The sequence below is a fragment of the Strix aluco genome, chromosome 1 (genome assembly GCF_031877795.1).
Source record: "Strix aluco isolate bStrAlu1 chromosome 1, bStrAlu1.hap1, whole genome shotgun sequence".
In the NCBI taxonomy this organism is placed as follows: Eukaryota; Metazoa; Chordata; class Aves; order Strigiformes; family Strigidae; genus Strix; species Strix aluco.
The window spans coordinates 92,561,187-92,582,708 of NC_133931.1; the positions used below are offsets into that span (position 1 = coordinate 92,561,187).

The 21,522-nt window shown below is 37.3% G+C and overlaps 1 protein-coding gene across 3 annotated transcripts in view; it reads left to right on the top strand.

Annotated features, from left to right (window-relative positions):
• The window catches only part of GMDS (GDP-mannose 4,6-dehydratase), a 424,244-nt gene that overhangs the window by 157,539 nt on the left and 245,183 nt on the right, over positions 1 to 21,522 (top strand). For all 3 annotated transcript variants that reach the window (XM_074827095.1, XM_074827104.1, XM_074827112.1), the window contains 2 exons: positions 7,282 to 7,474; positions 8,333 to 8,437. In XM_074827095.1, the coding sequence (XP_074683196.1) occupies positions 7,282 to 7,474; positions 8,333 to 8,437 (298 nt within the window). The remainder of the gene's footprint in view (positions 1 to 7,281; positions 7,475 to 8,332; positions 8,438 to 21,522) is intronic.

Here is a 21,522-nt window from a genome sequence, read left to right on the forward strand (position 1 = left end):
TTGTTGGCTAGGAAGGCAAAGAGAGGAAAGACTGTTGTCAACAAAACTGTGCTATAGTAGATTATTGCTTTAATTGAGTATCTATCTTGCCATCCATTAAAGTCTATCAGAATCATAAAGCCGATAGGTGATGAAGGTCTGTTATTTTTTGTGGGGTTTGTTTTTCTTTTTCTTTTTGCTTGTGATGATGTTTTTATCACTTCTGTGCAGAGCATCTTTCTATGTGTTCTGAAGGCATCAAGGAAGCAAAGATGATAGTTTTTAAAAAAACATCAGAAATAAAAAAAAAATACTATAACCTAGCTGTCATGTTAGAATTTTAAATAGCCTGTATGTTTTAAATTCATTTCTTTATATGTGAAAGTGAGTTTAAATGATGCTATTTCTTTCAAAGTGACTGCATTCCCTGCATGCATTTTATTCATAGCTCTTTATTCCCCTGGTACGCATAAAGCAAAATGAATTGGCTATCTTTTTACATCTCCCTTTGAATGTTCTCTAGTGACTCTGTAAGTTGCCCCTTTTTGTCTTTGTACTAAATAGCATTTAAAGCTTCTGGCACAGCTGGACTTCAATATGTAAGAAAGCTTTTAGGGTATTACAGTGTCAGTAGCCACTGAAGCTGCAAAACTTGAAACATCGAAACCTATCCTGACTTTACTGCATGTGCCTTGCACTTAAAAACTTGGGTAAACATGTATGTTGTTGCAAGCATCCCTGAACAGAATCATGCTGAAAAGGAATAAAGTGTAAGTGCTTCTTTTTTAAAAACTTCTCTAATCTCTGTAACTTGAAACTGAAGACTTTGAACAGTGGGTTGGAGATTGTTCTGCAAGATAAATCCCTTGCATCACATAGCCCTGACAACTCCCCAGTTCCATCAAATTAATAACAAATGGATGAGAAGATAAGCAAAACTAATGGAGAGGTTACATTTTTGTGACAAAGGTTTATGGCCATACTGAATCTCATGTTCTGTGATATCCCTCCTCCTTCTCCTCCTCCGCTTTGGTATTTTTTTACTGAGATCTGAGCATTCCTCTATCTGAAGCTCTTCTGTGGAAGAGATATGATAAATAGCAAGTTGGACTGTGTGCCTCCAAAAAGTTTCTGTGAACAACTCTCCACTCCCCCAGTAGAAATTACTGATTTTCTGCAAGATCAGGTCTCATTCTTGCACACTATACCTCCACTTTCTGTTCTTTGGATGGAGATACATGCCTGAACATTGAAACACACTGCTGTGATCCCAACACCCCATCTTCTTAAAATTGTGTAGTAATTTAGTTTGGGAGCAATCTCTGAACGTCATCTACACCAGCTCTTTCCATAAAGCAGGGCCGGTTTACACTAGGTGGCTCAGGGCTATGTCTGATTGAGTTTTGAGTATCTCCAAGGGTAGAGATGCTACAGCCTCTCTGCACAACCTGTTTCAGTGTTAGACTACCCATGTTGTGAACATTTTTTTTCCTAATATCTAATTGTAATTTTTCATGTTTCAACTTGTGTCCATTGCCTTTTGGCCTGTCTCTGGGCAACTCTTTTAATCCAGTCTCTTAAACAATCTTAATCCACAAAATTAGCTAGTCAATAAGCAGAAGAATAAACGATTTACAAATTACCTCTATTTGGTGATCTGTTCCAAAACATACCTTTCAATCAATAGTCAATGGCCAAGACAAATACACAGGGTGTAGGAGACTTTGTTTTATTAAAATGAAGAATGGATATTCCAATTTAAGGATTGTGACATCGACATTTTGAAAATAATGGGCAACTGATGGTTCTTCTATACTCTTGACTGGTCAGGCATATACCAGTGGGCTGCTTTAGAGGCAAAGGTGAATGTGATGACCTTGTGAGCTGGATTTACAACTGCACCTGCAATTTGCCAGGGAGGAGTCACTTTTTAAAGAAACTCAATATTGAATCCAACTATCAACCCATACTAGTCTGATAAATATAAAACTTTAAGTACTCAGAGAATAGTTATCCATGCTTATTTTTGGAGATATATAGGTTCTTCCCCATACCCTTGACACTACACAGCTCCCCCAAATTTTTTAGATTTCCTAAAATCCCTAGGATTATTTTTTTTTCCAGTGTGTTAGGACTTCATAGGAATGCTTGGCCTATAGTCTGTATTAGATTTAGCAACTGGAATGTTATGCTTTACATGCCTGTTCCTAGGGGTTGAACAGTTTGTTTACTGAGATGATATAAGTGATCCCAGTGGTTTTTATTGGCAGTAGAAGGCACACTGAATATTCAAAGCAAACAGAATTGATTTTAAAGAATACAAAAAAGTAACCACTGTGAAACTTGTGAGACTTGAAACATTTCTGAGCAGTTTTTCTGCTTTGTGATTTGCTTCTCAGGTGTAAACCTTTCTCAGTGTTTAAAGAGATCTGATATGTATCTTCTACTCTGATGAATCTAAAGAATCTACAGTAAGTTTTGTCAAGAGAGAAAAGATGCTTATTTTAATGTTATAGTTAGGTTAGCCACCTTTGCTTTTATAGTGAAAGAATAATAATTTATGTTTATATTATCCTATTTCCTCCTGAGGCTTCACATAAGCTTCCCTCTTATAACACCAGCCTTACAGAAATCCCATCTTCTGAAACTGAGAAGACTGTAAGAAGGAGATGAAATTTCAAATGGTTATTTATATTCCTTAGGTAGAGTATTGAAGCATATTCTGCTAGCACGTGCTATTTTTGGTTGAAAGATAATAGTTAATATGCTTGCAGCCCATCTGTTGGATTGTTCCACATGACAAAACAGAGATGAAGTGTCTCACAAAGCCAACCCTGTTGTGTGTTATGTTGATAGTTATTTTCAGAATATCACCACTGTTGACAACACATTGGTCGGAAGCAAGTATTATTAAGTCTGTGGGCTTGCATATAGTACTTATACATATGATAGGAATGTATTCTTGTGGAGGGTAAGACGCATATGTTTTCATTTAGATAGTTTTCAGTAAGCTTTTAAATCTTGTTAAAGACCTTGCTAAGCTTGGTTTTGAATGATCAGTTGGGAAACATCATATTTAAAACATTGTTCTATTAAATTAAAATCTTTTGTAGAGATTGAATCTGGCAATTATAAAGAAAGAAAGAAATGGGTGGGGGACAAGAATTCAAATTCAAAAGGTAGAAACCAGATCACAAAACTCATTGTAATTCTTGAAGCCACGTGAAAGAAGAGACATAATGTGGTTCAGTGTATTCATATTGTGTCCTGTGATTCCAGGAATGTTATAACTGACGAAACTATGCTTTTCTCAAAAAAATTTTATCATCCTATGGGTAAGCCTTACTGTGGAAATTTTTACTTGCCCAGAAATGTATTTGAAATGTACGATATTAGGGATTAATCCAGCAGTGAAGATACTGAGTATATAGAAGTCCCATGCATGTAGGGAGTCAGATTTCTTTTTAGTAATCTTTGAGGCAATTCTGAAAGGTGTTCAAGACCTGAAAACCTGGCACTGAAGTACTTTTGACCAAAGATTTAAATGTCTCCTTATTTTCTGTCCTCTTCTAGTGATGCACTGATATCACTACCTATTGAATGGAATAAATAGACAGATCTTAAGCATATACATTCATGGTATCTCCAGAGATCGACGATGACAACTGCAACAGCATATCCCCACTGTACGTGGGAAGAGAGTGCCAAGGTCACTCAGACTAACATGTTCTGAGTAGACAATTTATGTTTTGTTAGTATGTCACAGTTTCCCTTTGTCACCAAATCTGTCCAAAGAGGGCAAAGAAGTATTGGATCCATGCCTTCAATACTCTTTGAGAAAACTTTCAGTTTTAAAGTTTCTGCCAGTCAAAGAAGCTTTTTTTCCCTACTCCAGTCATTACAGAAGCTCCTGGTGCTGTCTTTGAAAAAAGTTGTTGTTTTACGCAGTTGACTGTAACTGATAGTTTTGGATTTTTGAGGTTAGATTGGAGCATCTATCTTAGCTAAATTTAAAAAATACTGTGCATATAGTTTCTCCAAAGCATGATCAAGAGCATCTCATTTACGCTTTCTGCTCTGACTCAACACTGTCTTTATTGGTGTACAGGGAGATGAGCTTCCTAATTCAGGCACTTAAGATAGCTGTCATAAATTAAGCTGTTTGAAAATTCTCATCTGTAGGTACTACAGATTATCTTTTTTCCGCTGGATAAATGTTTAATCTTTCAGAAAGTGTGACTTGTTTTTGGCCTTCATACACCTGCCTTTACAGTCATTTCCATGAAGTTTTTCCCCTCTCAGGTAGTCCCACTGAGCTCAGTGCACCAGTGAAGATTGTTTCTATGAGTAACATCTATTGAATCTGAGTCTATATTTGGTTTCTAGAACTCAGACCCTGGTCTTCTTTTGTGTTGTGCTCTTGCACATCCCCCTTAATGAGGTCTCTGCATTGTATTTTTTTTTTTTTACTCCAGTCTTCCTGCTGATCTTGCATGAAATAATGTGTAATAAGGAGAGGAAAATAATGTGGTAATGGATAACTCAGCACCTTTTCCTTCCATGCCCTGCTTCATTTGTAACTACTTAATTTTATAAAACCCTTTTACATTGTTAACTTTGAATTAGAATCAAATTAAAATCCAGTGTGCCTTTATCTGTGTTTGCCATGTTACTGCCCCTACACTGGACAGAGTGTCTTAACAGTCCAGCATTTTTGGTGTTGGAGATTTTAGTGGATAAAACCATGTTTTATTTTCATGAATGCCATTCTAGTCTAACCTGTACTCCAAAATGAATTTAGTTTAGTGGTCCAAGTTCTGTCCCTGGTGAACAATAGCCCGCATTGCAAAACCACCGAACAGACACAAAGCTGGCAGTTTCTGCTCAGGGACACCCAGACCCAGCCAGCGTGGAGGCACAATTACCTCACGCCCCAGGGAGTGATTTTTCTAGGTGAAGATTGAGGTCATTCATAAGGCAATAGGGAAAAGCATCTCTTGTGAAACTGGCCTCTGCATCAGCGAGGGAGAGCAGTTCCCAGTGCTGCTGCTGCAGGCTCATTGCTCACTCTGGTTGAGGTTTTATAATCTGGGATCTCTGATTGAAGACCACCTCAGTTATATGTGCTGTTTACTTTGTAGTAAAATATGTAAGCAAAGATTTGCATTTTGGAGTGATGTTTTTATCAGGTTGTTTGTTGGAAACAATACCTTAATATAGGTAAATTCCTGGTTCTGCTACAATTACTAAGTGTTTTGCTTTTATTTAGAGAGCTGGGATGTTACCGTGAATATGTGAAGGTGCTAGCCATATGGGAAATTTACTAATTTATGTTCATTAGTGCATTATTGACTGTATCACCCATTCATTAAGATGTTTTCCCAAGAGTTACTCTGACAGCGAAGCTTGAGAGACCTTAAGTGGCTGTCATCTTTGTGCCAAATGGATTAAACCAAAAAATGCTCAGCACTTCTCAGTAGATCAGTGCTCAGTTTCAGCTGGGTCATGCCAGGTTAACAAGCTAAAGTATCAGGTTTCTTTTTCTTCTTTTGGTTAAAAAAAAAATTAAAGTTTGTTTTTGTTCATACCATTAGTTATTTCAGATCAAAACTGTGTGAGAACATTTTGATTTTGGAGCAAAGTAACACAATTTAGATTATTTCATACCTGTATTAAATTAACCATAAGTGTAAATTCAAATTAATCTAATTACTTGTATTTCATCTGCTGTGTAAATAAGCCTTAAACCTCCAGTGATTACTGAATAAAGAAAGTGGCTTAACAGAAGAAATGAATACAGGACTATCTGTCTGAATCTGCAGAGAGCCTGAAAAAATACCTGTTAAGTGACAGTTTTCCCACTGATTTCCCTGTGATAGCTCATCTTATCCAGCTATGGTCATTTACCCTCTACTCCATTAGTAGTTACCCTATCACCGAAGACTAATGAAGAGGGGATCATAGATTTGTATTATCTGACTTCGATAGCATCTCACTAACCTCTAGTCTAGATCATATAAAGAGACTGTAACATTGCCATCACTTCAGAGCTCATTCCTGAAAGTTAATCATCAGTCAGAGGGGACATAGGTAAAGTAATTTTGCCTTGGGTCAGGACAATGGAGGAGATTGCTCTAAAGGTCCATTTCCCTTTACTTTTTTATAACATTGGCAGTATAAACAGGGAACATTTTTTTTCAAAAACTGGTATAACCAAAATCCCTCGACTGGAGAGAGGATGTAGAAGGAAGGAGGAACGTGCCGCTGGGATGTGCATCAGAAAATTCTTCAGAGTCCCGGAGCTCTGCCAGCACATCCAAACAACCCGCCTGTACCCACCAAACTAACAGAGTGAGCTTTCTTTTGAGAGTTTGTTCTCCTGCCTGCAGACTGGGGCAGTCACAGCACACCTCTTACCTTCAGCTTGCTTTTTCCAGTTTTTAGTTTTCTTCTGTAACTGCAAGGAATAGAATTAATATATTTTTTAAACACTCCAAAAGCTTAAACTCAAGCGTTGTCTTGTGGCCTATGTCACAATCAAGCCACAATCATAAAGATGACTGAGAAGTACTGGAGCAGGAAGAGAAAGAGAAGTCTTGGTCCAGCAGTGTGCACAAGTTTATTATCAGACTTTGAAGCATATGTCAGCTGGGGAAGATGTCAGGTTTCTTTTGGATACCTCCACCCTTTGCTCTCCTACTACATCCTCCCCCTAACATCTGTGCAAAAGCCACAGCTCTGGTACACCTTAGGTGGGGTTGGGAGTCTCATTTGATAGCAGGTATTTCTAGTCTTCTCTTCATTTTGATGTATGTTTAAACTGCAAAACTTTGGATGTTGTTTAAAGTTTTGGGGTTTTTTTAATACATGTTTATGCTGTCATGCTGTCTGACTAAGCTAACATTTTTTTTAAATTTATTTTGGACTCTTTTAACCAAATTCAAGTGTGTCAAAGTTAGTAAACCCCAGTGAATATTGTGAAAATTCACAGCTGTGGAGATGAGAGAGCGCCTGATAATGCTGCCACTGTGGAGAGACTTACTCCTTGCTTCACATGGGAAAATAATCCTGAGAGAAAGATCAGGGAACACCAGTCTTTTGGTTCTGCTATTTATGGAACTGCTTGTTTATTCTTAGAAATCCTTTGAGGGTAGTTTTGTAAGCTGAGCATCTACTCTGTACAAAAAGTGTCTAGATGGTCTATGACAAGTGATGTATTGCTTTGTTTGGTTGTACATGATCATGGCATGTTCTGGTTCCGGTAGTAAAGTTGGTGGGTTTTTATTTCTTTCTCTCCCCAAGATTTCTTTTGACCTAGCAGAATATACTGCTGATGTGGATGGGGTTGGCACTTTACGGCTCCTAGATGCTATTAAGACCTGTGGCCTTATCAACTCTGTGAAGTTCTACCAAGCCTCCACCAGTGAACTTTTTGGAAAAGTGCAAGAAATCCCGCAAAAGGAGACCACCCCTTTTTACCCAAGATCGCCTTACGGTGAGGATCACTGATGGTGTGTGTAGTGTCTGACTGTCTGTTCTCCCCACTCATGTCTCAGAGCTGAAGTAATTTGGGTGTGAGATTAGAATGACGATAGAGCTAAAGTGACTAGACATGTCGAGAGGCATACCTTTATGAATTACTATATAAAAAGTATTTGCTGCCATTGCCTGGGGGTTGGAAATTAGCATCTCACTTCACAAGACTGTGTTCATTCAGCTCAGAGGTAGAGAGCTCTTGTAGAGAGGGGGGGAAGGGTGGCTCTTCCTTCACAAAGGGTTGTGAGATACCACTGAAGTGATAAAGTTTCATATTTTTTGTTGCCTAAATGAAAAAATTCCCAAGAGCTCACTTCTTCCTTCATGAACTCGCATGAAATTTGAAACACTTATTAAAGCAATGTGCACAGAGGACTTTGGCGATAAAGTTTCAAATCAATTTGAGTGTTAAGGCACCAGATTTTCGCTTTTATTCCTCCAAAGTAATTTTTTTTTTATTAGCAAAGGTCACCACAGTGGCGTATTTCACACGCTCTGGCTGTGTTAATTATATTGTAAAAGAAAAAGTGCTACGCTCCAGTATGCATAAGAAAACAAGTGAGAAGGTGCTCTAACCTTCCTGGCTAGTTCAGAGGCTGCACAGAAAAGGAGGATTTTCCCACTCAGCTGCTGTTTATTGGGCTGGATATTTTTTCCATATGAAATGTGACACATACAGAGAATGAATCACAATCTAATGCACTGTGCTGTTGAACCATGGACTTTACCCTGTGTGTGTGAGAGATGTGTTTGTGTGTCTGTCTGAGCTGTGTACAAACAGAGCAGATATACATAATGCTTTAAATTATTTTTGTAGGGGCAGCAAAACTGTATGCCTACTGGATTGTGGTGAACTTCAGAGAGGCCTACAATCTCTTTGCTGTGAACGGCATCCTCTTCAATCATGAAAGCCCCAGGAGAGGTTAGAAAATCCATGTAAAACTGTTCCCAACTATGCATACATCTGACTGGAAAAATGAAACAATGCATCCGCAGGTTTCATTTAAACTTGCCAAAATTCTGTAGGGAGGGTGTCATGACTTGTAGCCTGCTCATGGCATTTAATGCAGCCCTCCTGGCAGTCTCAGAGCCTGCAGAACAGCAGCTTTCCCTTTCAAGCATCATATTCCATTTTGTAGCCCTCTGACACTGAAGGGAGGCTTGTGTATCTCATTTTGTGTATCGGTGCTTTTGACAGGCTGCAGTAACATCGTAACTGAATTTTCTTTCCCTTTTGATAATAAATTAAAGCTAAAATGTTAAAATGACACATTAAAAGGCAGGTTTTCTAACATATAGGTGGACAACTGCATAACAGATGCAATTTCAGGTGTGACTTGTACTTAAGATTTTTGCTTGCATATAAATGTCAAATTAAGAGACAGAAATAATAGACTCTCTAAATTCATAAGACTAATGAGAGTAGCCTGGTATATTTTTAAAAATTTGTGGATTATGTCCTATAACTTCTGACAAAATGACTTTTAACACATGGCTTTAAAATGCCTTTCTGTTTAATCCTTAATAGCAATGCAACTTAAATTCCACTTAATCATCCCTTTTCCTCTTGCAGTGCTTTGTGAACAATTAATATTTAGTATTTAGTTTGAGTAAGTTGATTAAAAGTCTCTTATACAATGACAGTTCTCCTCTGCCCTTAAAGTACTGTGACTGTGGAAAACACTCTAAAATTGAACTTTAAATTAACACAGAAAACTGGATTCTCAGTGCAGAAGCCTTTTATTGTGGTCTGTGTCTAAATGGAAAATAAATTCAAGTTTTACAGGAAAGCAATTATATAAATTATAGCCTGGCACAAAATATAATAATTTTAATCATACTTACACATATGAAATAGACCATAATTGCAACTCTGCTTAAAAAAAAAAAAAAGAAAGAGAAAAAAGGAGTTGGTGTCAATAGGATTTAAATATTGATTTCAGTCTTTGGGAGTCACAGCTGCGAAACCTCATAGTACGCTGGGTAGGCAGCATTTACAGTAAGTGGTGCATCAAATACTTGGTGTAGAAGTTGTTGCATCACTTCACTGGAGCAAATGGCAGTACAAGTTCAAAACTAAAAGTGAATCAAATTCACTAGATCATTTCATTTAGAAGCCCTAATACTTTGCTTTCTTTTAAACAGTTCACTGCGATATATTCTTGGTGCACTGTAAACTGATGTCAAAATTGCTCTGTGTTATCTTTATGCAGTTAAAACATTCCAACCAACATAAAGAATGAGGGAATATGCAGTGACAGATATTAGCTTGGCATGATTTCTAGTACCACTAAGGAGCTACAAGATAAGATGGAAATTATAGAAACACATTTACCACCTGTGTTGCTTCTCTATAGGCTTGTGCCATTTTGAAGGAGGAAATCTTCAGTGCTTGTTGCTCTGACATTTGTTCTAGCTTTGTCACTGCTGCAATGGAGCTTCCAGTTCGAAGTCTCTTTTCAACACATTTAATGTCCCTGTGGAGAACCAAAGTCTGTGGTTTGAAGTCTCAGGCTGTGCTTTTGGTTGTGTGTATGTGCTGGGTGCAGTTTTAAGCCTCTTATGCCACAAACAGGAATCTTGTCTTAGAAATGGTCTCGGTTGGCTTCGTTCATCTTTGAGGGAGTACATGCCATGAAAGCAACTGTAACCACAGCCCAGTACCATTTGCTTAGTGTTTTTATGGGAGAAAGTCTGAAAATTTATACAGAGAAGAAAATGGAAGAGAAGTCATTTCGAGGTTGTTTCTTAATAGCCATTCATCACTTTCCTCATGCTTTTGAAGACTGCAAAGGTACTTTGGGAGGAAAAGAGGATTTAACTGGGATTTCTAATTCCTATGCAGAGATGGTAATACATACAGAAGTTTTAAAATGCCTTATGGTTTGGCCTTTTTTTTTTTTTATTCTACTGTTTTCAGAGATTGGGAATATCTAAATAAACCAATACATATTTTATTCTAATATGTCATACCATTATTCCAGTTGGTTTAGTGTTACACTGAATTGATCGAATACAACATCCCATTGATGGTGATACTAAGTGCATCTTGCCTGCACGAAACATAACGCCTGGGAATCAGTGGAGAGCAGAAGGCTGTGACACTGCCACTTGCTGAGGTGCAGAGTTGATCTGTCCTGGTGGACAGTGCATATTTTTTCCCCATATCTGAAGTGTTAATCATATTTCTGAAAATTTCTGTAAGCTTCCTACAGTGAATATATTTATAGGAAAAGACTGTGAAGAGGCAAATCCTAGTATTTCTTGTAGGCAGGGATCCATGTGTTACACTATAAGGCAATGTTAAGGATGGTACCTGGCAGTCTGTGTTGTGGACTGTGATCAAATATGGAAGTATTTGTATTTGAAGTACCAGTACTTATTGTGAAGGACAATGAATTTCAGTTTTCTGCCAAGTGTGTGATGACAGGTGGTCACTGAGGCTGAATTGAACAGACAATTGTAAAGACTTTGCTTTATGATCTCTCTTCATATAGTGTTCAGATATACCACTGGGGCAACAATACATGAGCCTAGTGAAAATGAGAACTCTCTAATCTCAAGAGCTGCTTCCCTGAGAAAGGAATTTAGGAATATACACCTCTTATTTGAGAATACCAGTTCTTCTCCTTAACCTTCCCGGTTTTACCTCAGAAAGGAGCACCAGTAGTTAAACTCATGTAGCCTGTATAATAATGGGAAAGTCTACACAGAGTTCATAAGGGTAAAGAGTGCTTAAGTCTAATATGAGAGGTTTCCTATTTCTTGAAACTACCAAGGCTTCAGAGAAGTGTTGGCTTTGAGAAGCTTGTTTGATTTTGTACTTTTATCTTGCTCTATAAGAGAAAGACTGTAACAGGAGTAGTTCTTAAGATGTGACACTATACTGCAAATCTGAACACTTAAGTTTGCTGTGTGGGCTTGCTTTTAAGTTTGATGTTTCATGTTCTGTCACCACAGTGACTTTACAAAAAACACCAGTGATAAATTCCAGGTTAGTTGAACCCACTGTCTGAACCTTACATTTTCATTTGGGAACAGTACAGCATTATTAAATTGAACAAATACTTGGATCCATACTCAAGAGATACATGTGTGTGTAACAACAGATAGTATTATCTAAAATCTCATATGGAGTAAAACGAGTGGCTATGTTAGACTAATCTTAATAAAATATACACCTATTTTGAGCCTTTCTATAGTACTTTCCTTTCTAATTTTTTATTTATGTTATATGTACTGCCTTTCATGTCTTAAGTCACTTTTATAGTTTTATAAGACAAAATAGTCACTTTTAGACCAGTATGTGCTTTTCAGCTCGCATAAATCAACACAGCTGCACCAAAATGAATAAGGTCATGTTGATTTATGCCAGCTGAGGGACTGGCATAGTGCTTCCAGTAATGATCTGGTAATGTAAGATAAGCATAATTTCCCTGCTTTGGGGAAAAGACCTGCATTAGCAGTATACCTGGCTAAAGCTGATTTCTTCAGTTACTTTCATCAATTTTACCCAGGTATAGCTCGAGTGTTTCCTGATTTATGGCAATGCCAAAGGAGAATAGGATCTTCCATTTCTGAAGCTTATTTATTGTCTAAATATGACACCAGCTGGAAAGCAAAATGCTCTCTACAGTGGTAGTAAGCCACAAGGTGACCTCTGTTTCCAAAAATGAACAAACAAAAGAAAACCTAAAAAACTTTCCCAGAATGCTGCTGCTTTTTTTTTTTTTTTCCTTGCAAGACAACATTATGAGATACCAAATGGGGGAGGTGGTGGTTGAACATGGCTCCCAGTATTACCAGCGTGGAAATGTCTGCCCTACAGCAATATTGGAAAGGTATTTCTGTTCAGTGAGATGACGGTTTTGACAGTGGAAGAGTGAGGCAATTAGCAAGTTTAGTTTTCAGGAAAGCTGGGTCTCGATCCAAGCCTTTTTTACACAATTGGAAAGATTTCTGTTCTTTTGTTGGGCTCTGGATCTCACTAATACCTTCTTTTCTGAGTGAGAAAGCAAAGTACTTGTTGACAGCATCATTTGTTTCTTCCCAGACAAGTCCTTACTTTTTTTTTCCTCAGTTCTGTGTAAGAAGTTTTCTCAGGTTTACAAGATGTGCCTTTGGATGTCTGAGATAACTTTCTGATTTGGTTAACCACTTCATTGCTTGCCTCATCTGATCTTTATCTGCCAAGATGTACAAACATGTACAGCATGTTTCCTGACACAATGCAACAGAAGTTTTGTTTGGTTTTTGTTGGGCTTTTTTTCCCTAAGTAATAAATACTTTGCCTCCACACATGACATCATTGCGTAGATCATTCAGTAGGGAATTTTTGTTTGTCTGATACCAACCCTGGTAAAGCAGTTGTCATCAGACCATTGCTGTATAGCCAGAGGGAAAGGATACAACTGCTCATTTCTGTGATCTCTTTCAGCCAGGGAGGAAATGGCTAGGTGTTAGATAGCAGGCTGAATGTTGTCAAAGTACATGTAGTAAGATTAAAATGAAAAGAAACCATGATTTAAAGAGAATGGAGAGTGCCCTTTGCTTTTATCGTGCATCTGGATTGGGGGGGTTTGCCAGGGGGAAGGGGGTAAGAAGTTCCCCTACTCACTGTAAATATGTTTGGGTATTCTTTGAATTTGTGGGGTTTGTTGCTACCTATTTTTTTAACAAGCTTTCAGTCTCTCTTTTGCCTCTATTTCATAGAGAAGACAGAAGCAGATGGTGACATCTGCTACTGACTTTTACAAGAAATCCCTACAATCCCTACTGTAACAGCTGCTCTTCTGCGTCTCCTATAAAGAGATGTAGTCAACATCTGCCAGATCTCCCTTTCTCATTTCTTTGGTTGAGGAGACTAATTTCTAGTTTTCTTATGCACTTTCTGTGCAAGAGAAACTTGGTCAACCTAGTACCATTGGAAATACTGGCGGCTTTTGCTGGTGCTGGTTTTGTAAGTTTAGACCTATGAAAGATGTAAGTGTGTAAAATTTTCAGTGCTGAGCTATGTCTCTTTCATTTAATACAAAATTGCCCAACCCACGAGTATATATGAATAGCAAAAGTCAGCAGAGTGTTGTTGCTTGTGTCTTGCTGACTGCTTGCTAGATGGCTAGTATCATCAGGGATCATCTGCCTAGCATACTGAAAACTTGATGGCAAGGTACCATGGCCAATGTAAAAGGAGTTACTCAGACAGTTGTGTGCTATAGAGCAGCCAAGACCGTTTCATGCTTTTTAGTTTGCATGTTTCAACAGAGAAAGCATGCAGTGTCCTGAAGACATGCATTCTTACTGACTTTTTCTCCCTGCTGTGAGACTGATCCTGCTAAGTGATCCATGCAGGTGTTTTCTTATCTACACATGCATTCAAATGTCAGTGGAGATAAATGTGGGCATTAGGGTCTACTTGTACAGATGGATTTGCAGTAATATTGACTGTAATAATAGAGAATTACCAGGTAATACCTCTCTGCTATTTTACCTAAGTACATGTGTTTTCCCCTTGAAAAAGATCTGACATTACAAAATAAGTTAATTCAGTTAATTCTGCTGATGTGGAACCTGATACTGACTAATTAGTATCACATCACAATATATGGAGATTTTTGTCTAATTTTTATGTTGCTAATAAACCATCTTAAACTTCTAGTGTCACTTTCCTAGTACTATCCAATACTGATATATCAAGGCAGTGCAATCACACCAAAATATGAGTGGGCTTCCCTCTGTGAGCTTGTGTTTTAAAAGAAGTAACATACTTCTGAAGTAAGAACTGAAGGCTGAGAACATTTCTGCGTGCCCTCAGCTTTGGGCTTCCAGGTAGTCCAGGTCAGCGCCATGGAACTTGTCACGTATGGGAATAAAACAATCATGTACATGAACTGAATCAGGATATAAAAAAAATGTTTTTCTCAAGTGAGTCACTGATGAAGGAAGATGTGGTGTTGAACAGCCTAATTACTGAAATCTTTTTGAATCAGTCTTCACAACAATAGTTTGTGGGAATCCTTACCATCTCTTCATCTTTTTTTCTTTTCAGTCTCAAAGTAGCCCTGATTCTATGCTTCTTATCTGATGCACTTTTCTGGGGTCTATCACCAGTTTATCTAAGTAGTTATGGATATAGCTCATACACAGACTAAGTAATTTCTTGCCTGTGGGTTTAGATTTTTGGAACAGCTGCATTCGCAACCCAGATCTCTCCTTGAGCAAATTATTATCTTATCAGATGCATCTTTTTGTCATTAAATCATGTGCTCCCTTGTGGCTTACACTGTGTTGAGAAGAAAGTAGATTACAGTTTTTGCTATTTTCCATGATTGATTTCAACTTGGTTTTTAATCTCAAAAAACCAACCAAAAAAAAGCAGAGCATCCACACAATTTACAAAATATCAAAACTATCAAATTTAGGAAACCTTACCATGTAACTCTTAACATTTCTGAAGTTATGTTAGCAAATATCAGTGTTAGGTTCTTAAACTAAGAATTTGCAGACTTTTTTTCTCTAATGAAATATCAGCCCAAAACTTTGAAGTGAAATGTTATGGAAGATACGGAAGTCAGCAATGGGAAATGGAGTGGTCAGAGCATGTATCTTACCTGTAGTGTTTTATGGCTTTATTACTGCACAAATTTGTAGCCAGGTTTTTAGAAATAATGTGGTTTAGGTGCCTGTTTCTTTATTTTTTTCCCTTTGTTACATTTATTTATCCCCAGGCAAAACACAACGGAAAGTGTGATTGTTCTGCTTTTTTGCATATGTATAAATGAGAACATGAAGTGAAATAGAGGCAAGAATTGGGAGTTTTATATCTTGCATTTTGCAAGCTATCTTAAAGTGAATGTGGAGTTTGCAGGTCAGAAGGACAGAACTGCCACAGCAGTTTCAGCCAGAAGTCCGTTTAACCCATTAAGTAACCCATTGTCCTTTCTGGAACATTAGGGGAGAGTATAGGAGACAGTATAGATACAGAGTGGTCATCTCAGACCCCAGTAGCTGATGGATAAGAGACCATGCATGAAAGATACACCCCAGTCCACTGCTGCCCCAAACCAGGGCTCTGTTGGAATTCAGTCCAAGCTACTGCACATGAGATCCTTTCTGAAGAAAACCACTTTCGCTGGGGAATAACACCTCCTTTGAATGCACAGTTAAGTTATAGCTCAGGAGCACCCAGAGTCTAGGACAAGAGAGCATACTGCAGGATACAGTTTCCCCAGATGTGGAGACTCAGCCACAGTCAGCCACTTCTGAATTTCTTGGTTTTGTCACTTGAGCTGTTTTTTCTTGCAGTTGCATCTACACATTTGTTTTGTTCTGTTGTGGTTCACTAAGATTTTCTTCTGCATTTTCCCATCAAATTTAAATAGTGTTGCTGTCTTTCTAAAATATTCAGAGGCAAGAAAGGAAAAAGGTCACATCATTATTGCAAGTGGTATGTGGCATGAATGAATCTATCTTACATTGTTGATACTCTTTAAGTAATCAATGTTCAGTATTTTATTCATTGTTATTGTACTATTTCTTAAACTCCTGAAGACTTATGTCTTACTATGATTTTTCACATAAATTCTCTCAAATATATACATTTGTCATGCACTATACTAGTGTAATTCTGCTTTGTCTACTTCCTAATATGTAATCCACATCAGTGTTCCCCTGGGAGTATGAAGTAACAACCATTAGAAATTGTTTATGGCTCATCTTCAGAGTGCTGAGTATCACTGCAGAGCTGTTACTAAGTACATGAGACTCTGTAGGCCTTATTCTTCAACATTCAAATTTGGGGCATTATCTACCAGGTGCAGGTTCATATACACAGCTTGTACGTATACAGTGACTGCCACACTTACCAGGCCCATCTTACTATCTGAAACATTTCCTCAGCAGTGTGCATCCTGTTTTCCTGAAAATAGTTCTTCCAAAGGTTGACAATTTCCTTCTCAGTAGAACTCTAGTTACTTTGTCTTGCATAATTTAAAAATTTACTTTAAAAGTAGATCCATTAAAAGTGCATGTTGTTCTGAGAAAGTTATTTGAAATTAACCCACTCAGTCATTTAAGATATGGGAAACTGAACAAGAGATAGACTAATTCACAATAAAACAGTTCCACCATTAGTGGTTCAGAAAACACTGCAGAAGGAAATGACAGCTGATTATTCCACAATAAAGTCTTCAGGATTCATTAAAAAACAAATAAACGAGAAATGCAATGTAAGCAGATGTCACGTCTGATAAGATTCGTCATATAGTGGGATTTTATAGCAGTGTCATAGGAAGGTAAGCTATTTTATCGGAGGTCAGAGAGAAGGTTAATGCATTTGGTCAGAGCTTGGTTTGAATTTAGGAACAATTTTTTTTTCTGCCTTGATTGCACTAAGTCTGTACTGAAAGTTCCCAAAAAGTTGTGTTCAAAAATATGAAGCAAAAACACACAGACAAACATTTCATGTATACGTAGTTTAATTTCAGACCATTACATACTTCGTGTACTTTTTGGGGGTGCATGAAAACTTTATGTTTATAAACATAACCTGTGTCACTTTGAAATAGCTGAAAATCTCAACAGTGGGACAGACCACTGATTTGTGTCAGTCTTGTTCACCTAACTGCAAGTATTTTGAGCAGATTTTAACCTCTGTTACAAAGACTTTATAGCAGTATATAGTCAGTTATATGTGTTTCCCACACTGTTGGTATGTGCACACCTTGCCAACCATGCTAAAATACTTCCTTTACAAGGATTTGCCTTTCATAGACACTTAAAATTTAATTATATGTTCTACTTAATTGTTAGGCACCAATTGGCAAATGAAAGCTACGTCCAAAAGCATGAGTGTTCTCAAACAGTTTACAAGTATTTATTGTAATTAAACCTGATACCACATGTCATTTAGATGTTGCAATATCAGTTGCATATTTTGATCTGTATTGTATGTCACCCCCATAGAATGATAGCTGTTAAAACAAAGGGTTGTGGGTTGCACTTAGCAGGTTTCCCATGAAACCCTTCAGGGTTGCTCTTTGGCATGGGAAAACAAATTAGAACCACACCAACAGAGAGAATACACTATTATGTTTTCTCTACTTTCTCTTAATTTTAGCCCTAGAACATGTGAGTTTGAGTTAGTTTCCACTGCTATAGAAATACTAGAGGAATGCTGATGGATTTTTATTTTTGATGACGAGAGCTTGATTTCATGACATTAAATCTGAACAGATTTACCAGTTGTAAAAGAATTGTCCAGCAAAGGAACTCAGACCACCAGTTTACATGCTTTTTTTTTTCTCATTTATATTAAAAACCTTACATTAAGGGAGATTTAAGGTGTTTATTCATTGCATCAATATCCATCAATAGGTGGATTGAGAATATTTGTCAGAAGCTTTAAAATAAATTCCTATAGTAATTCCAAGTCTAGGCAGTGTGAATCTGGAAAATTCAGAGCTCATTTTGGATTTAAAACAAATCCAGATGATGTGAGAAAAACACCAGTAACACACAGAAACATTTTACTTTGCATTTCTTTTTAAAAATTTTTGAAACGGTTGCTTTTAAGTTATAAATCTTCTTTGTGCTTTCTTGCTGACACCTTTCTCTTCTCAGCCCCACCTCATGCCCATATTCTGAGTCATTGGTAGGCATGTGTGCATCTATTAGGGATACTTGAATTGCTGGTATGCTCTGTGCTCTCATACTGAGCTCTTATTTGCCACAGACTGTAAAAAAAACAACAAGATCTTTTGTTACAATTATTGCACTTCTTCAAGATACATGGAGACATGGTGCACCTTCAAAGATCAGGAACAGTCCTTAAACTTCCCAAATTTTGTATAATTCTTGAAAATGGAGTAAACTGAAAATTATCCCTGGTCTTAAGCACATTGTTGGTTAGGAATGATCCCAGCAATATACCTAATTTTAAGCATTTATGCTAAAGTGACACTGAATCTTGAGCAAAGCCAGTCCTGTGACCATACCAGGCATTTGAGTTTGGAAATGCTCCATTTTTTCAATACTGTTTGCTTGCATAAATATTGCATGTCATTGAAAATCATGCCAGTAGCTGCTAATTTTAACACGTGTTTTTCAGCAGGAATGTGACTTCCTTTTCTCAAATCCTTGCATTGATTTTTTTATATCCTCTAGGTATGTTATAGGAAAAGTAGGAGATGACAGAAGTGTTCTGTCCCTTCTTTAACAGAGGAAGGGTATAGACTGGTCCTAGCAGTGTGATTTGCTGTCGTGCTGTATTGGGGTAGTCAATCAGGTATTGTGGACAAGCCTCTGCCCTCTCTAAAGCTCTGCCCTAGTCTGAAACTAGGTAATGTATACACTTCTCCTCTTCTGAGTAGCAGAATGGTGTGCCACTATGTGTCCTGAGCCAAAACCTGCCCAGATGCACTGTGATTTCCAGGTAGTGATTTGAATGATCCAACTTTTAGTGAAAATTATATGTGCTTGTCACACATCTGGACTAGAAGGTGGCTCCACGGGTCTCCTTTGTATTTGGTGTGTCCTCATAGAAATGCTGGTGTTCCAACATTTAGGAGAGGGTCTCTACCTTCAGCTCAGCATCATCTAGCACCACAGTCCTTGCTGTGTTCTAGTTCATAGTTTCTATTTGCAGTGCTCCTCAGGATTCAGATACTCTGTTTTCTAACACAATTTTACTGTTCTCATAGTCTCAAGTCCATTTCTTTAAATCATTTGCAATGGACACCAGCTAGCTTGTGTTTTGTTTGCATCTTCAGGTGAGCATGCTACTGCAAATGAGCATGTAAACTGAGGATGTAGTACAAATAATAGCATTTTTCTTTAAACCTGTTTGAGTTTCACACACAAAAAAAAAGTGTAGCACATATACAATTCTTTTATTTTTAGCATATTTAATGATCCCTGCAGACCATGCAATATTTAAGAAAACCAGAGCAAGACTGGTGTAACAGTAACTCGGGCTGAGAACTTGAATTGAAAGCTTGATTTCATGTAACAGTAGGCAAATGCTACCTTTGCTCCCTAGTTCTGAAAGTACTGGTGTTACTAAAGAACTGGCAGCAGTTTTTGTTATACTGGTGAATCTAAGATCTATTGCCAAAATAGTGTCAGAAAAGTAACTGATAAATAACAGGTCATTATTAAATTTTTATGTGTCTTATAATGATGCTTTTCTTAAGAAAAGTATCATAATCTGCACTTAAAGGAAAAATAAGCTCTTTGTTTTGAAATCATGGGATGAAGCAATTCTGGGTTTGAGTTCATTAGTGTGCTGCAGTTATTGCACAACTTTGGTCTACTTGTAAGTTAGTTAAGTGTCTTCTGTCACTTTGGTTCTACAGGTTCCTTGTGGGTTTAGTGGTGTGGTGATTTCATTGGATTTACCGTCACATTTATAGGCAATGATAACCAGGCATCAACACCCATGAAGAAACCCACAGAATCATCAGTGAATGTTCATTCATTTTTTCCAAAATTATGCATGTGTGTGAGTATGTGAATGATGCTTGAAAATGGCTGCCTGCACATGAAAGCCTGATGAAAGAATTAGTATGTTCAGTAAAATTTTCTGTAAAAGCAGAATAAATCAAAATTGTCCAGAATGATAATGTATATGAGGGTTCATTCAAACTTAATGTTGTTTCTACTGATTAAAATCAGGTAGTTTCCAAAAGGCTTGGTATTGAGTAAAAAAAAATCTGAAATATTTTAACACTTATTTTAAAATATGCTTTTTCTCTAGAGTACTAAGAGGGAGAAAATTAGAACCTTAATCCTCAATGAATTAAGGGAAATGCCTCTTATTATTCTGCAGTCTATCTGGAAAAAAATGCTTATGCAGCCACACGATGCAGTAAATTCTTTTTTGAACGTTTCTGCCTTTTATTATACAGTGTACTATAGCCATGATGCTACAAATACAGAGGCATCTTGATACTTAGAGGCTCTGACTCTAACTCTGGTTCCATCGATTTTAAAAAGAAAGTTATTTCTAGTAAGTGAATAATAGCTCAGTTGCCTTGATCAGATTTTCAAACCTGCTGTTTAATGACAAGAGCATTCAGATTTTTCAAAGCACTGGGAGGCTTACATATTGAAAAGGTGAGCACTTTACAGAAGGATTTCAAGACAGAAACGTAATGTTAATAGTTTTAAGAGCACCTGATAATTCCCTACTTCTAAAAGCAGAACTACGTAATGGTGTAGGCAGCAGCTACCTGGAAATGTTTGCTTAGCCTCATTTCCCTTTTACTTTAAAATAATGTTTGTGGGAAAACCTGCTAAGTTTAATGTAATTCATTTAAAAATGAAAAAAATATTGTGTTTCCTGTAGTACAAGAACATGGGCTTGTGATGCTTGCAAAATAACAATAATTTAAAAAACTAAGTAAAACAGCATGAAGAACCAATCAGTGTTTTAGTTCAGATCTGATTTTTCTTGGATTCTGTCTCAAGTCAGTTCAGTTTGGTCAGGTCAATAATTACTTATCTGCCTTGGTATTTCTGAATCAGTTCAAACTGAAAAATACTGAATTTTGAAATGTAAAGGTATGTGATAAGGGAACTTCCTCTGTGAAATTCTGTTAACCAGTTATTCTGATCCAATAATCAGGTATTTTCTTCTTGGTTCCGTTCTGGATTAGGTTCAACAAAGACTTTGGTTCAGGTAACAGCTGTGATTCAGTTCCCATTTTAGGAAAAAAAAAAAAAAAAAAAGCAGTTAAACGAATTTTCAGTTCAGTTTGACTCTGGGGAAAAAAAACAAGCAACTTTTTTATATTTTGGTGCTGCTTAGTTACATTGTACACTTCACTCTTCTTGGGTAACCTTTTTTGGTTGTAGTATACCTCTGGCCGACATGTGCACTGTACAATGCTGCAGCATTTGACTGACACGTCAAGGAATATATGGGTTCAAGGAGAAAGATTTTACAGGGATTAAAATAAATTGTGGGAATAATCTCTATTAATTTGGTATGAGGCTGAAGTAGTTTGG